The sequence below is a fragment of the Scheffersomyces xylosifermentans genome (genome assembly GCF_036884685.1).
Source record: "Scheffersomyces xylosifermentans strain CBS 12540 chromosome Unknown RJT20scaffold_7, whole genome shotgun sequence".
NCBI lineage: Eukaryota > Fungi > Ascomycota > Pichiomycetes > Serinales > Debaryomycetaceae > Scheffersomyces > Scheffersomyces xylosifermentans.
This window is the reverse complement of record NW_027042945.1, coordinates 1,214,895-1,231,466: the sequence shown is the minus strand read 5'-3', so window position 1 is coordinate 1,231,466 and position 16,572 is coordinate 1,214,895. Positions and strand designations below refer to the sequence as shown.

The following is a 16,572-nucleotide window of genomic DNA, read 5'->3' as shown; positions in this document are numbered from 1 at the left end:
TTCTCTGTTCCTGGCTACTGCAAATAAATTTCACGTGTCCGGCATCTGAGATGTCGCACCCGAAAAAATGTAGAACGCATCCGATTTGATTTTTTATGGAGAAGAGAAGAGAGAGAAGAGAAGAAGTTGCAACAGTGATGAATGAATGTTATTCATTAGTATTCTTTTGTTGAGAGAATTGCATTATTGCGTTATTGCTTGTTAGGCTCATAAAGGTAACAATACTGTGAGTGGCACTGTGGTGGAAAAGTGAAAGAGTGAAAGAGTGAAAGAACTGGTAAGATATATTTAATAAAGATATAAGTTATAAAGATATAGGATATAAGTTATACGTTACATTAGTGCTCTTCATAATACTACTTTAAACAGAATAGAACACACTAAAGATGAATATGTTACGAAGTATAGGATCAGCTGGTATTGTACGAAGAACACAGTTAGACCTCATACGATGCTATGCCACCAGGGAAAGGAGCTCTACTGTTGGAAGATATCAGAGTGAAAAATCGAAACTCCCAGAGGTAAAGAAGAATTCTACAAATCTTCAAGCCAAATTGAACTATTTCATAGAAACGGGACAAGTTCTCAGAAAGGCACCATCAGAATACGAAAGAAAGGCCCAGAAGACTAGACAACTGTCCAGTCGTGCTAGTCATAACTATTCGTTGCAGAAGGCTCTTTTGATCCTCAAGTCAAAGTACGATACGGCGATTTTTCAGACTGAAAACGGCTCAACAATCAATATTCACCAACTCAAGCCCCAGGATCTTAAACCAGATTCAGACAAGGCATTGCTCATATTTAAGAATATTGTTCATATGAAGAAAGTAACCAAGGTTTCTCCAGACAAGAAGCTCGTGTTCACATTGCTTGGAACCAACGATTTGCAGTTAAAGGACCCCTTTCTCGTCACCTCGGATATCCTAAAACTTTTGGAAAGAGATAACGACATCGAACGTGCCCTCTATCTAGTAAGATTGGTGAAACCAGAAGATGCAGTAGTCGGAATGAACGCCATTTTGCAGTGGTTGTTAGAACGTGGGGATGTCAAAGGTGCGATGAAAAACCACAACGATCGTAAAAGATGGGGAATCCCAAGCAACTCACAAACCTATATTATATTCTTTGATGGAATAGCTAAGTCCCACAAATGGGGTGGCGTTTCAGACGAAATGTGTGAAAACATCAAAGGAATTTTTGACAGATACAGACAACAATACAGCAAACATGATTCAGACATTATAGTCGAGAAAGATCCGAAATCTAAGAGGGAAGTGATAGATAACAGATGCTCAATTGAGCATTTCAACGCATGCTTGAGTTTGTTGATCAAGAACTTCAAGAATGATCAAGAACAAGCATGGGCATTTTTTGATACTATAATTCCGGATCCAAAGTCAACTTTGCCTGTACTAGTACCTGATATTCAAACATTCACGATTCTTTTGGATGGTGTGAAGAGATACACAAACCACAAGAGTACTTTGATCCACGAAAATAAGCAGATGCCCAATATTGAAAAGACTTTGAGACTTTTAGAGGCACAAGGAACTTTGGTGTCAACAGCGGAATTAATATTGGAAAAAGTTTTACATGCTGCAACTCCTCCTGTTCCTCCTACTAAGGAAGAGGCTGACGCTAACCCAACTTTGTTGATAGACTACAGAGCTAAGGCTAGACGGCAATTGGTTAATATTGACCCTGCATTTGTCTCGGTTTTTGTTTCGTGCTTCATAAGTAGCAACTTAGGCACTGGTGCGGATATAAAACTGGGATCTCATTATGCCTACGTTCAGAGGGGATTGGAATACTTGAAGTTCTGGTGTCCCGAGGTCGAAGAAGTTTTCACTTATATGAGTGAAATTGAGCTCGATGGCAATGCAAGCCTGGTCAATAAAAACCTCAAATACCACACGGATTCGAGAATAAGGGAAGTCATTAAGCAATTTGAAGAGCAAAATATCTTCTTGAATTCATTGGAAGAAGGAGCTTCAGCAAGTGATATCCTTCCAGAAAATATAATCTCGTCGTCCTTGGAAAGATCAAAGGTCAATCCAAACGTTATTTTCCCTCCTCCACCTTCTTCGAAAAATAAAACTAGAGCTATATTTAGTGGCAAGGACAAGCCACTTGTGGATTTCACTCGAATTCCTATCTCTGACATGAAATTACTAGAATTGCATAAAGCCTACAAATCTTCTAGGGGCAAGTTTGGCAAGAAGTTGTCGGATGAAGCTAAAGCTCATATTGAGAGAAAGAGACCAGGGGTGAACAGATTCTTACTTGCTCAAGCATTGGAGGGATTAATTAAGCTTGGAAGAAAGGAAGAATTTGTAGTTGCTGTATGGTATGCTTTAACTAAGTGGGGAGGAATTAATATTTCTTCTGACAGCATTGCAAGTATCAAGAAGAATGGCATTCAGAAGGGAGTCTTAAGCACAAGTGACTTTGCCAGATTCTATCCTCTGAATGACGGAGAAGCAGCTAAGAGAGAAGCCAAAACAAGTCAAAAACATAATGAAGAGATAGTTGATATCATGTTGATTGAAAACTTCATCTTCAAACTTAACGAGCACTTCAAGCAAAAGGGCACCTCGGCTAGCAATGTCATCGTAGAGATCTTCTCATCTTTGGTTAGTCCCTATTGCAATGCCACATACTCCTTGAGACCAAGAATGAAGACGGCAGATGTGATTTTCTCCAGTTTGATCAAGGATTTACATTACTTCAACGACAGCAATTACAATAAATCGGTGATAGAAAAGAAAGAACAGCAGATTCTGAACAACACCCCCAAGAAATCAATTTCAGGTCAACAGTTAGGAAGCTACCTCGTCAACTTAAGCCACTTTATGGATGCTCTCTTAGTCATGGAATCGCGCTCGACTTCACACTCACAAAATAACTATCTTCTTCCAAATCTCTATGTCGATTCATATAACAAGATTATTGAACGAATCTACAATAGTACATGGATAGACAGCACCGAAGCCGAAAAATTAGAGTTCCACAAGGAAATCATCCACTCTGGAATTTTGATCTATTCTCCAAAGAATCTTATCGACTCCCGCAAGAACCTCAGCTATTCAACCCCAATCCTCAAATCGATGGAGTATGTCTACAATGAACTCAAGGAGAAGCAAGGCTTATCAAGGCAAGATGTCATCCTCGTAACAAACCTCAAGAGGATCTTCCAATTGCAATCTGACGACTCCACTGCCACCAGTAAGCTTCGCACGATCGCAAAAAAAATATACACCTGTTTGCAGCCGGACAAAGCAGCAGATAAGGTAGTAGAGACCACAGAGAAAAGTGGTGAAGAGACTTTTGATTCAACTGAAACTTCACCTGAGTCAACAACAGAGTCGCCTGTTTCTGAAAAGTCAGTTTAATCAACCATTATACCCTTGGTCCTAGAAATACCATACCCCAACATTCTTATCATATCATCCATACATAAGAGGTTATACGCCTTCCTGTACATAGAAAAACCTCTCCACAATCCATTTTTCAGGACTTGGAACCATTCGAAGTGGTCGATTGATGTATATAAACCACTCTGAATAGACATACAACTTGTGCATTGAAAGAGATAGGAGTTGTGCAATGGCATATCCCGTAATTCTTCTTCAGGACCCTACGTCCCACGACTACACTTCGTACATACAGCAGGTATTTCTGGAGAAAGTGCAGTATGGATTGAGCCGATTTGATATTGTTATTCTTAAACCGATTCTTGACAGTAATGACCTCAATAGCGTGCTTAGCAAATACTACTTCGTAGCCAGAAAAGCCGCTATGACTGCTGGGTATGATTACCGTCTTGAAATCAACGTTGTTTTCAACAAGTTCACCCACTCATCGTCGTCGCCTTCGGCCACACGTAACTGGTCCACCGTGTTCACAATAGGCACTGACACCACAGGTATAGATATACCTCCACACGTTAGGGTGATTCCATTGCCGCCAAAACTTCAAAAATCGCCCCAATTGCCTCCACAGCAAACTTCACCCGGAAAAGGAGTGCAATCTTTTAACGTGGGAGCACTTGGAGGCACATTTGATCATTTGCATGATGGCCACAAGATTCTTCTCTCAGTGGCCCTCTTTCTTACCAGAAAGAAACTCATTGTAGGTATAACGGGTCCCAAATTGCTTGTGAAGAAGCGATATGCTGATGTTTTGGAAACCTACGCAGAAAGACAGAATAGTGTTCTATCTTTCCTCAATATTATACTGATAGACGAACTCGTTCTGTATGAGATATATGAGATTAATGATATCTGTGGACCTACTGGATTTGTAAGGGACATAGATGCTTTGGTGGTGAGCTATGAGTCGTTTAAGGGAGGAGACTATGTGAATAACTATAGAAAGGAGAGAGGTTTCAAGGAATTGGATGTAACTGCCATTCAAGTGATTGGAGAAGGCGAGTCTACAGCGGAGAACAACTGGAAGGGCAAATTGAGTTCAACTGAAATCAGAGAACAAGCATATAGAGGAGCCACGAAGACAAAGAGCTGAAGTAGGTAGAAGATGTTTCTTGTAGAATGGAAAATGAAGAACGAAGAAAGAAGGTCATCGGATATTTTTAGTAGATTAAGATTAAAAGATATCTAGTATTTACATTTCCAAGTCCATATGACACCACATATATTAAATACTCCTTTGTATATGCTGAAAATTAAAGCAAACGCAACGTAATTGAGAGCCCCGAATATTCTGTACTTGAAAGCCAGCAAGTTTGTATAATATTCCTATTCGCTATAATAAGTTTAGTGCCCACGAATGGCACCACTTACACTATTTGATATCTTAACTTGTCAACTGTATTCAAAGCTTATTGTCTCAATTACTTAATGGAAATTCCCTTATCGAACTGACCTTGGCGACGTGGGTTACGATCAGGATGGTCCAATGCAAAAGATATAGCTGACTGCGCCTTACCGATCTCGTTGAAAAGAACTAAATCTGAATTCTCGTGATCAATATAAACGCCTTTATCGTGACTGTCAGCTAAAGCAAAGCGCATCTTCTCAAAAGCTTGAATTCCGAGACCCAACTTCCGGCGCAACCTCTCCTTTGTTTCGGGAAACTTTTCGTCTGGATAAACTGCCAAAATGAAAGGAACTCCGTGATGATAGGTGCTGTTTTTGTAGAAATGAAAAGCTGGGATCAAATTTAAGTTTTTGCTGAGCTTCTTTGAAGTTACATACTCCTCTTTAAGGAAATCGTTATCAAATTCGTTCAAGTCGACGGGTTCGTTAACGAATCGCTTGAACATATCATGGCTGGACAAAATCTCTACTTCTGCAGGGAAGACACCAGCATATAAATCAACACCATCTTGGATCTGGTCAATCGGCTTATCAAACTTGACAAGGTCAAGATATGTATGGTTTGATCCGGACCATACAAGAATATGCTTCAAGTCCTTTTTGGGAACATGAACTTTGTGCAAGAGTTTGTTGATCAAATCAACAACTAATCCATTTTTAGGAACTAAGAGTTCGAAGACTTGGTATTGAAGGAGGCTATGAAGCCAATGAATCTTTACCAGTTTCAAATTTTCATAATCACGGAGCTTGATGTTCAATATCTCGTATTCGAATTGAACTGTTTGATTAACAGGTACTGTTTTTGGGAAGAACAGTCCTAAATGATGACTTGTTTTGAGCGGGTACCTTTGTCTTTGGTTGTTGAGCACAAATATACGAAGGAAACTAGGATCAACGCTCGAGTCTAATCTACTGGCAATCTCAGACGCAAGATCCTGGTAGCTATAAGTAGTGGATATCCATAAAGAAAATGACTTCGAAATCTGCTTTGCTGTTTCAATTTGCTTAGCAGTAACTTCGTCATCAGATGGAAAGTCCTGTGCATCTTGTCCCTTAATAAGATCTTTAGGAATTGCTTTCGAGCCATTGGTGTTGTTACCGTTACCAACGGAAGGAGCAATTGGCGATTCGTCATTTTCGTCAGCGACAAAATCACTATCTTCTTCGTCAATTTCAGCCTTGAAAGGCTTTACAACTATATGCATTCTTGTTAATAAGAAAGTATAGTATTCCTTGGCGTCTCTAAACTTCCTTTCTCCAGCTAACTCTGAAGCATTGTGCACTTGGACAGTAATTATATCACCATTACTCAATTCGTGTTTTTCAAATGTTAAAGCTGGGTCTATTTTTTCAATTTTGGTTGGCGATAACTCTTCAAATAGGTCGAGTTGAAGATGTGGGTCAAAATCTAAGAACTTGTTAACTGGTTCTACAATGGTTCCTATAATATCATCCTTGGATACAACAATATGACTCAAACCCCGAACTTGTTGAGAAATTGGGTCAAAATACTTGACGAAGATAAGAATATGGTTCGAGTAATCAAATATTCCCGAAAATTTGAATTCTGGGGACACAGTTGTTCCTATTTTCTTCAACTTGTCGAAAACAACATCGAAACTGAAATCTTTTGGATCAACTGGGTTGCTACTTGGAGGGACAATCTTGGTTACATTACGCAAATCCTTATTTATCTCCTCAACATAGAACACCATTTCGTCATACTTCCTATTGAAAGCTTTGAAAAATACGGAATTAATAGTGGCATCTTTAAGCTCTTCGACAACTTCAGTGTCTGTTCTGTTGGTATGATTGTTTCTGTGACAAGTTGCAATCAATCTAAATGGAAGCTCGTCGCTGTCGACGTTCATATCAGCATTCTCGCCATCCTTGTCTTCGGTGATGTAACCTAATTGCTTACCTATGAGTTTATTCAACAGAAGGAATGGATCGTCTTTCTTCACTTTGAATGTCAAAGGCTCACTGTCAGTTCCTACAAGACTCTCATCGTAGAATTTAGGTAAGGTAGGATCTAAAGCAAGATCAAACCCAGAATAACTGTTGATAGTGTTGGTAGTAATGAACTTCACATTCGTATAATATAACGCCTCTTGTTTCAAACGTTCTAATCTCTCCCTTTCTTCAATCTCGTATTTGATCTGGTTAGGAATATGATCTGGAATTACACTTGTAATATCCTCTTCTCCATTGGGAAGGACTTTGTCGAGGAGACTCTCTCTATAGTAGACTAACATGTAAGCACTTGTCACTCTACGTATCAAGTTCTCCTGTTGTTCCAATCTAGACATTTTGGCAAACTCTTCAGCACTAACCTCGTTAGCACCAAAGTTTTCCTTGAATACTTGTCCTTTAGTCACTTTCCACACCTTGTCATCGTCGAATCTCAACCATGTGTCATTACGAGCTTGGGGCTTAATCATAGCATAATAATGGCCATTAGAAATACTTCCCTGATGTACCAAGACACCATGAAGATTATATGTCCAATTTTGGTCTAAGACTTCCTTTGGTAATTCTTCATCCAAGTATGGCCTCAAGTCTATGGAATCGGGAAACTCATAGAAGTCATCAATCTTAACTAAGTCGTCAACCATGAAATCATACTCAAAACGCTTTAATTGGAGGTGGAGAACAGGAGGAAACAGCTCAAACACAACACCCTTCTTTGCATCTTGGTAACCATGCTCATCTCCAGCCTGATATTTGTTTTCGCCTTCTAACATTTCGATCTCGATGTAGTTTGCAAACGATTCTTGGAGATTTTTAAATCCCTTGACATTCAATTGAATGTCCCAGAAGTCTTCAACACGCGATGATTCGTATGGGACATGCACACAACGAATGTATGATTTCATTTTGCCGACAAATATATCATTGAGGCTATTTTCTATTTCGGATCCTTTCATTGCGGTTTCAAGTTTATCCATCAAGATACGATTTAACTCTTGAACATCATGTTGTGTAAAGGCATCCGACGAGTCCCAACCAAATGATTTGGTGAGCTCTAGGGTTCCTACTGGTTCCTTCGACGTCAGAAGTAAGTAAAAGATCCTTTGGAGAGATAATGCAACACTTGGTTTTGAACTTGGCGTACTATTTGTAGGTATCTGGTATACTAACTTTCTGAAGTTCAATGTAGTGAAATAAGATTGCAATAACGAGTTCAAGTAACAGGTTGCCCCCTGGTTATTCAAACCGACAAATCCCGTACTCTTCTTTGAGTCATAGTCCACAAATGAATGCCACAAGACTCCTGTAGAACTGTCATCAATAATCCGCACATAACCGGTGATGTTGACCTTGTTGTTTTCCAAAATTGCATGAGGCTGGTTGCCTATTCTACTATTATTGGTAGAAACAAGTTGCTTCGCATCAATCAATGACGAGAATCCCCAATCAGTTTCATTCTTGTTAAATCTATGGCTCGAACCAGAGGGAAGATGACTCTCTGGGTGGTTTGGATTCCATATGTCTAATCCAAATTGAGCACACACATACCAATCATCACTAATTTCGCCATCTTCTCCTGCAATTGGGTGTGGTTCCATATATAAAGAGACTGCATTGTTATGAGCATTTCCTCTTGGGAAGAGGAGGATGTTCCATTCGAAGTCTCCGCAACGGAATGTGGGGGAACGAACTTTGTCCTCTTTAAGTCCGTTCCAATCGTTAATCTCCCACACATAATGAGCTTCAGCAGCAACAGGGTAGTCTGGGATTGGTTTCATTAGGCGTTTGGCTGTTGCTGCAAAGTCGTTAGCAGGTGGAATCACGCTATTATTAGAATTGGTGGCGGACTTCTTGGTGGAGATTTCTACTATATCCTCCGAATCGTCATCGTCTTCGTCATTTTCATCCAAATCGTCGTCGTCGTCGTCAACCTCCTCAAGCTCCTCTTCGGGCTCTATTTCCGTATGGTTGCTTACATTGTGAGCATTGGGGGTGGTATTATTCTTATTGCTTCTCTTAGTTCGTTCGCTTTCGTAATCACTGTCGATCTCGATCACCTCCTTCTTATCGATATCCATCGAATCATTCCTGGCTGCGTTTTCCGAGATCATGGTGTAGCTGCGTTTGCCGTCAGGGGGGATGCGGATAGGAATTGACGGTGGCTGAGGGTCTTTGCTGTGAATAGTCACTGTATTGGGGGTGCTTGGGTTGCCGGTGGTGGTTGTTTCTTTGGGCTGCTTTGATGCTGACTCAATTGATTGGATGGCTGATGTAAGCGCTGCTGACTACTTTCTTAATAATCCGATATTATTAATAGCAGGCTATTCCAGTGTTGCCACAATAGAATAGTGTAACACGAGCAGTTTTCAAGGAATTCGGCTGCAACAAGTCCTAGGGTGACTCTTGTATTGACAATTGTCTATGGGAACGGTTAGATCGCCGGAAAAGGTCCGATTTGTGGCCAATTGTTGTCCCCAGCGGGTGTTTCCTTGTTTCGTTTGCTAGTGGTTCCAGAGATCTGGCAGCAAATCACAGAATAGCACGGGATCTACGCTAATTTGTCGGTCTACAGTCCGTTTCAACTGGCGGAAGTCTGGTGGTGCAATGATACACGTATATGCGGCGTTTTTGGGTTACCTGCTGATGGATTGATGCTTTGGAACCTACCTTTTACACCTATTGTTACAGAAAAGCTTACTGTGCTGGGTGGTCAATTAGTAACTGAGTCTTGAATCTTTTTTTTGGGATCAGGAAAGTGAGGGCGGAGTGTGCAGGAGGCCATGAGTGGTGAGTGCGTGAGTGATGTAGATGTGAGCGAGTTAACAATGTGAGTTAACTATGTGAGTGGTGGGTGAGTGGTGGGTGAGTGATGTAAATGTGAGTGATTTACGATGTGGGTGAGTGAACGATGTGATGTGATATTTAGGTGATTAATAGAAAGTACTAGTAGTAGTTGTAATGGTGCTGGTGGTGGTGTATGTGAAATATGAAATTGAATTATATTCTATACAGTGCTTTCACTTTTTATTCAAACCAATGACCGGAAATTGTTCATACCAAAGCTGTAGAAATTATAAATACCAGTGGCCGGAATTGGTTCATACCAAACCCCCTAAAAGATTCAAACCAACCTTTGGGAAATTGTTAATACCAATCGACGGGGATTTTTCATACCACAACAAGAAACTTAACACGATACAGGGTATGAAGTTGAAGCAGCTAACAGGTAACCCCATCGCTCAATTGTAAACATCCAATAAGTTTGAATACCCCCCAAGATTTCAAAAAAATAGTCGAACTCTCTCTTACCATGTTTTGGACAAATTCCTTGTATTCATCAGTGAGAAGTGGTTTACGGCCCCACTTCTTCGGTTGATGGGTGTTACCATTCAATTCATCTACGACGGCCTTATTCCAAATCCTTTTCCAGGTGTTGGCGGTTTGCAATGGAATGCACATGATCTTCGCTGCTCTGTACGTTGAAACCCCTTCCTCATAAACCATTTCCCATAGTCTTTCTTTGGTAGCATTATTGTAATATCTATATGGCCCTCTGTGCTTTCTTTCTACAGTTTCTTCTTCGTCAATATCTACATCAATATCAGTTCCTGAATCATCTACTCCATCTATCTGAATTTCTTCGTTCGATAGCTAAAACATTCTACAGGTACCACTTCTGATTCAAGAGTCATCATATTTGTCCCAGAATAGAATTTATTTCCAAGGCCATCAATGAACCCATCAGGAAGTACACTAGAATTGAAATCCATGTTTAACTATAATAAGATTCCTTATACTTTATATTCTATTATATTCAGCAATCACATAGTGAATATTGTCTTATCCAAAAAGTTGTAGTCCTCGCACAAGAATGAGGTTAAAAATTGCCGCAAAAAAACTTATGTCTTGATGCTCGTTTTCCATTGTGTCTTAACAGCAAGGCAACTGGACCACACATGTCAACATTTTGGAGTATTACAGCATCTGAAATATATATACTTGTGGTACGATCATTAAAATTCGATAGTATGAAATTTCCCTATGGATTGGTATTAGAGTTTTGGGGAAGTTGGTTTGAATCCTTTAGGGGGTTTGGTATGAACCAATTCCGGCCACTGGTATTAATAATTTTTACCGGATGGTATGAACAAATTCCGGTCACTGGTTTGAATAAAAAATGAAAGCACTGCATAGTTTAATCTTGAGCAGTTTTTGAAGAGACACACTCGAACTTGGAATTTGTGAACGAGGTGGATAGCCTTGGAGGGTTGCATGTTTCAGCAGGCATGGATTCTTTTTGTGTGGTAGCGCTGAAGATAAAAACTGTGGGTGAGCCTTTCAGCTTTAGCTTATCAGCATAGATATAAATCGAGATGGAAGAAAATACAAATGTCCTTTTTTTGGCAGTTGATGACCGATCAGGAAGAGCTCTTTGAATTAGTGTCTATAGATGTAAAATAATAATAAAATCCTGTAAGCTCTATTATCTCTTCATCTCTTTCTCGATGATTCACATCTTCTGTTCCTTAATAAAAAATTCTGGAACATCCATTTTTCGCAATAATTCAAGAAAAAAATGAAGAATCTTTTGCAATTAAACGTTCACTTATCATTAGATATGACATTTGACAGGATTTATAGCCGTAATCGATAAAAGTATGGTAATTGAAGTAGATTCATTTTTGACTAGATTTCAGACTAGACTTCGTGAGAAATATATACATCAAGGATAGCTTTCCTTGCTAAAGGCATCGACTTGTCATCTACAATCTTCGGGCGTTTCGCTTCTTCACCAGACATCGCAGAAAAGAGAATTTTTATCGTAGTTTTTGCTGGGCTCTCATTTAAGGGATCAGAACCACATTTGCAATTATTAATTGTTTTTGGATTCGTAAAGGACGAACAGGACCTTCCACTCCTCGGTTATGCATTACATTTATGTTTTTACCTCCATCGTGGGCACCACACCACCATACCGACGAAGTACCGACAAAGAACCGACCTTGGATCAACCCCCATACAGATAGGGGCATATCCAAACCTTATCATTGCAAAATATTCACATTCACACTGCAGGAAGATACTCAATTAAACACATTGCGTTATTGCTACTGCACTATAGGTGGAGGCAGTACGCTGTAGCGATTCCGATTCCGATCCATGGAACACCCACATATATCAATTAGCGTATAACTTCGATCTAGATCTAAAATAGCGAACTCCGTAAGCTACAGAAGCCTCAATCCCACAATTTATGCGATGAGCTTTTACACCCCATGCACTTTCAAGTGAACTGAAGCATGTTCTAAGCGGTTTTCAGTTTGATAATAATACATAGTGCTTAAATTGTCGAGAATGCATTCCTGCCCCCTTTTCCTGAAAGCTTGTCGTGGTTAAGCTACTGGAACACTAATTTGCTCACCTACTACAATTATGACTACGAATTCGACGTCGGATTTTTGCATATGGTACTGAGATCAATATTGTACTGTATTTGCTGACATCGGATTCTTCAAAGCGGCGTCTTGTTCTACGCAATAATGCCTTATAACTCAATACAATGTATGCCGATATTCTTGGTGCTTTGGTATGCGCTACATCAGAATTAGAAGTGCTGAAAAACCTGAAACCGCTAACCGTGGAGCATTCTCTGGCGTTACGTAACGGTGGTCGTAAAGAATAGATGATAAAAAATGTGAAACCGCGTAGGTTGTAGACTAGTGCACTGTATGCCCATTGGCCGTTAAATACACTAGACAGACTAGTGAGTGGCTCATCATTTTAAATAATTATTCATGGTGTCAAACTACCGTTCCAATCTGGACTTTCGTATTCCAAATCAGAGCATGGTGTCCCACAAGTGGTGATTGTCCCCTCCAATAATATTTGCTTCCCCTGGTGTCAATGCCACATCTCAATCAGCTGGTAATTTAATACTTCATTGCAAATCGCATGCAATTAATTTAATATTTTTGGTGCCACTTATCTTTCAACAATCGATTGTAGTGTGAAAAATTTTCGTTTTAGGTTAAGCTATAAGACAAAGACTGCAGAATAACATCTAAATACTGCAGACGGATGTAGAAACAGTAGTGAAGACTCATAAATGGGCAACGAGGTACATCTGTGGAAGAAAGGGGCATAATTGGAGAGGAAAAGGTCGAGAACGGCAACCTAACGGCCATAAAGAGCCACGGCAGGCAGTGGTTCGCAACTGATATTTAGCAGCTTTGGGTGTCAACTGCAAAATTCACTGGAGGGGTGAGCAGTAGTTAGCTAAACGAGCTTGTTAACACGAAACTGAGACGTATTGAGCCTCGTAAGACAATAACAGTATCACGTTGGAATCCAAGTGTCGTCAAAAACGATCGGACAGTGCATTCATACCGATGTTAAAAGGTTGGCCATTGTCGAAATTCGACGTATAAAATATTCATACTCCAAAGAAGTGTAGGAGGTGGAGGGGGTAATAAGAGATACAGGAGGCCATGCTACTACAGCGACGGTCAAAATGACAAGAGAAAGTCTAACCACGAATGTAGGCCATTACGTCATGAACGCCCCTGCCAGAGGGCCCAGAATCAAGGTATTTTTCCTTCGTTCATTGTAATAATTAATCTTGAATAGGAGATTTCAACACAATCGGTATTAATCTACGACTACCACACATAAAATTTCTTCCATTGTGTGGGACATAAAAAATAGTCACGTGCAGAAAATCACATGACCAGATATGAAACGCGAAATGTTTTCAAGGTTGTTGTTTGCTGCTTGGCTTCGCTGGCGTACCAGAAGAGGAATACGAGGCAACTGCTGGTAGTGGTAGGAAGTAACATCGAAAATGAGACGGAAACAAGCGTTAGATACCCAGCAAAACCACTGTTGAACTGGTTATCTTTTCCCGAATCTTGGCTCCAAGCTTGATGACCCGAAGATATCACGGTCCTGGGCCCTCCAGAACATCCCAGCGTTTATCTCAAACTGTAACCACAATGTGAAACTGAAACAGTCTAGATTCGAGGGCAGGCCAAACTCGGCCGGATGCAGGCGCCAGGTAAACCGACGCGACTAAAACGAATTCCTAGTTTGTCTATGGCCTCATAACCTTGACCGAGTTTGCCATAGGTCGGAAAAAAATAATCGGCATGGATGCAGAATAGAGACTACATGTGGGTCGGTCCAGGTAGATAATATTGACGATGCCAATGCAACCGTTCAATGAGGCAATAACACAAAGCGATCGCAAAACCGTAAGTCTGATAGGATTTTTTACTGTAATGGGTTAGTGGGATGGAGTTATAACTTCAATAGGATTACAGGGTTAGGGATCTTGGAGTGAGGTGAGGACTGACGCTGCGGATGGGGGGCCATGGCGAGCATTATGGGGACCAGTGCAGAGGCTGTAATTTACGATACTTTGTGATTTTTTGCCCTAACTACGAGCGCCCCGAACCCACATAACCATCTAAAAAAAAAAAAGTGTTGTCCCACACCCAAGAATTCTAGAGAATTTGAGAATTTGAGAATTTGAGAATTGTGAGAATAGAGCCAATTCCGACTTCCGACCTACCAAACTGAAAAAGTAGTAGTAGTAGCAGTAGCACTAGTAGTGCACTACTGCGTATATGCAATACCGCAATATAGCCGCCCCCCTCGGATTGCCAGGCCTCGATAATCGAAAACATCCAAATAATAAACACCCGTCCCACCCAAAGGTTATTTTCTGGCTCGGGCCCAAAACACCCCCTTTAAGCAAAATCCCATATATACTAAGGGAGGTGCCGATTTTTCAGTATAACCAGATTTTCAACATTCTTTTAGAGTTCCTTTTCTTCTGTTTCTTGATCTTTTTGATAGTTTAACAGATAGCTTGATAGTTGTATCACAGTAGCAAAGGTATATCTACAGTCACTCCTTTAAATCCCCTAGAAATACCCATTTTCCGTTGTTCTACACTGGGCTCCCATCGTTTTGTATTCTTTCATTCGTTAGTAGTTGATAACCAGTGATATAGAGTCGATATCGAATAGTATAACCGAAGTATCTTGATTATATTGATTATATAACAACAACCCACGGTTCACCCACGAGTTCTATCGTTCAAGTTCAACGTTCATTCCAGAAAGAATAGTGTTAATACTAGTCTTTCAATAGCTTATAATAGCTTTACTTCAATAGCTTTACTACAAGAAACTCAACAACCTCAATAACCTCCCATTCGTTATGTTGTTCAAATCCCTCGTTCAAGCCTCCATCTTGGCCACCGTTCTCGCCGCTCCTTTGCAAGAACATCAACACCACCATCACAAGGAAGAAAAGAGAGCCGTCAAGGTCGTCACCAAGACCAACGTCGTTGTGGTGACCCTTGGAGCCGGCGACTTGACCACTACCTTACCTCAAGTCACCATTACTCCTGCTGCTGATGTTACCATCGAGACCTCGGTCACTCCTGTTGCCCAAGTCCAACCACAATCGTTCTCCAACCCAGCTACCTTCGAGACCGTTTCTCCATCGCCAGCTTCCACTTCCGTACCATCTACTGGTGGAGATTTCGGTGCCGGTGCCAAGGGTATCACTTATACCCCATACTCAGACGAAGGAGGATGTAAGTCTGCTTCTCAAATCGCTTCTGAAATCGCCCAATTGTCTGGTTACTCCGTCATCAGATTGTACGGTGTCGACTGTGACCAGGTCAATGCTGTGTTGAAGGCCAAGACTCCAGAACAAAAGATCTTTGCTGGTATCTTCGATGTCGCCAACATCCCTTCTGGAATCTCTACCTTAGTCGCTGCCGTCAACGCTAACGGTGGTTGGAGCAACATCCACACCGTTTCCATTGGTAATGAGCTTGTCAACGCTGGACAAGCCAACCCAGGCCAAATTGGTGGTTATGTTTCTCAAGCCAAGGGCTTGTTAAAGGCTGCTGGTTACTCCGGACCAGTTGTGTCTGTCGACACCTTCATTGCCGTTATCAACAACCCTGAGTTATGTAAATACTCGGACTACATTGCTGTTAACGCTCACGCTTTCTTCGATGGCTACTATACCGCTGATCAAGCTGGTGACTGGGTCTTGTTGCAAATCCAAAGAGTATGGTCTGCCTGCGGTGGTTCCAAGTCTGTCTTCATTACCGAGACCGGCTGGCCATCCAAGGGTGACAGCAACGGAGTTGCTGTACCATCGGTTCAAAACCAACAAGCCGCCATTTCCTCCATCAAGTCCAAGTGTGGAGACAGTGCTGTTTTATTCACTGCTTTCAACGATTTATGGAAGGCTCCTGGTGCCTTCAACGCCGAGCAATGGTGGGGTATCTTGAACTAAGAGACTTCTGCTGTTGTTTTAGTCATTCCCTTCTTCTTCGTTGTTCGTTTTTCTTGCGTTGGCAGTTTTTGTATGGTTCCTTTTCAAAAGAACTGATGTTTTATATTGTTTATGTTGTTTTACAGAAACCCGGGCGCAAGCCTCTTCTCTTGCCAGCAACTAGCTGCTGGCGAGTTTTTTTTTTGATATCCTATGATGATAGTGTATGAATATATTATCGTTGTTTAAAAGTTTTAGTGTAGAGAGATGGTGAGAGATTAGAGATTAGAGATTAGAGATAAAGAGATTGTAGAGCTGTGTTATAGAGGATATTGATTTTGACCTGATTTTGACACCGTGGTGGTAGAACGATGATCCGGAGTGGTTGTAGCTTCGTGCCAAGTGCTGGCTGGCTGGGTATTGAAACTTTTGGATAAAGGCTTGGTAAGTTGCAAAATCCTGT

General features: G+C 40.9%; 4 protein-coding genes across 4 annotated transcripts; 3 read left to right on the top strand and 1 right to left on the bottom strand. All coding sequences in view use genetic code 12, as the record gives it.

Moving 5' to 3' along the window:
• Positions 1-38: 38 nt before the first annotated feature.
• RJT20DRAFT_130761 (uncharacterized protein) lies at positions 39-3,567 on the top strand. Its single transcript, XM_064917831.1, has one exon. It carries the CDS (start codon positions 387-389, stop codon positions 3,390-3,392), a length of 3,006 nt encoding a protein of 1,001 aa, XP_064772675.1. The 5' UTR covers positions 39-386; the 3' UTR covers positions 3,393-3,567.
• On the top strand, positions 3,568-4,659 carry RJT20DRAFT_130760 (putative pantetheine-phosphate adenylyltransferase). The gene has a single exon (XM_064917830.1). It carries the CDS (start codon positions 3,607-3,609, stop codon positions 4,522-4,524), a length of 918 nt encoding a protein of 305 aa, XP_064772674.1. The 5' UTR covers positions 3,568-3,606; the 3' UTR covers positions 4,525-4,659.
• Positions 4,660-4,688: 29 nt separating this feature from the next.
• On the bottom strand, positions 4,689-9,344 carry RJT20DRAFT_59593 (ubiquitin-specific protease). The gene has a single exon (XM_064920903.1). It carries the CDS (start codon positions 8,918-8,920, stop codon positions 4,853-4,855), a length of 4,068 nt encoding a protein of 1,355 aa, XP_064772673.1. The 5' UTR covers positions 8,921-9,344; the 3' UTR covers positions 4,689-4,852.
• A 5,272-nt stretch (positions 9,345-14,616) lies between these two features.
• Positions 14,617-16,360, top strand: MP65 (putative family 17 glucosidase). Its single transcript, XM_064919141.1, has one exon. The coding sequence runs from the start codon at positions 15,033-15,035 to the stop codon at positions 16,128-16,130; it is 1,098 nt and encodes a 365-aa protein (XP_064772672.1). The 5' UTR covers positions 14,617-15,032; the 3' UTR covers positions 16,131-16,360.
• The last annotated feature ends 212 nt before the right edge of the window (positions 16,361-16,572 follow it).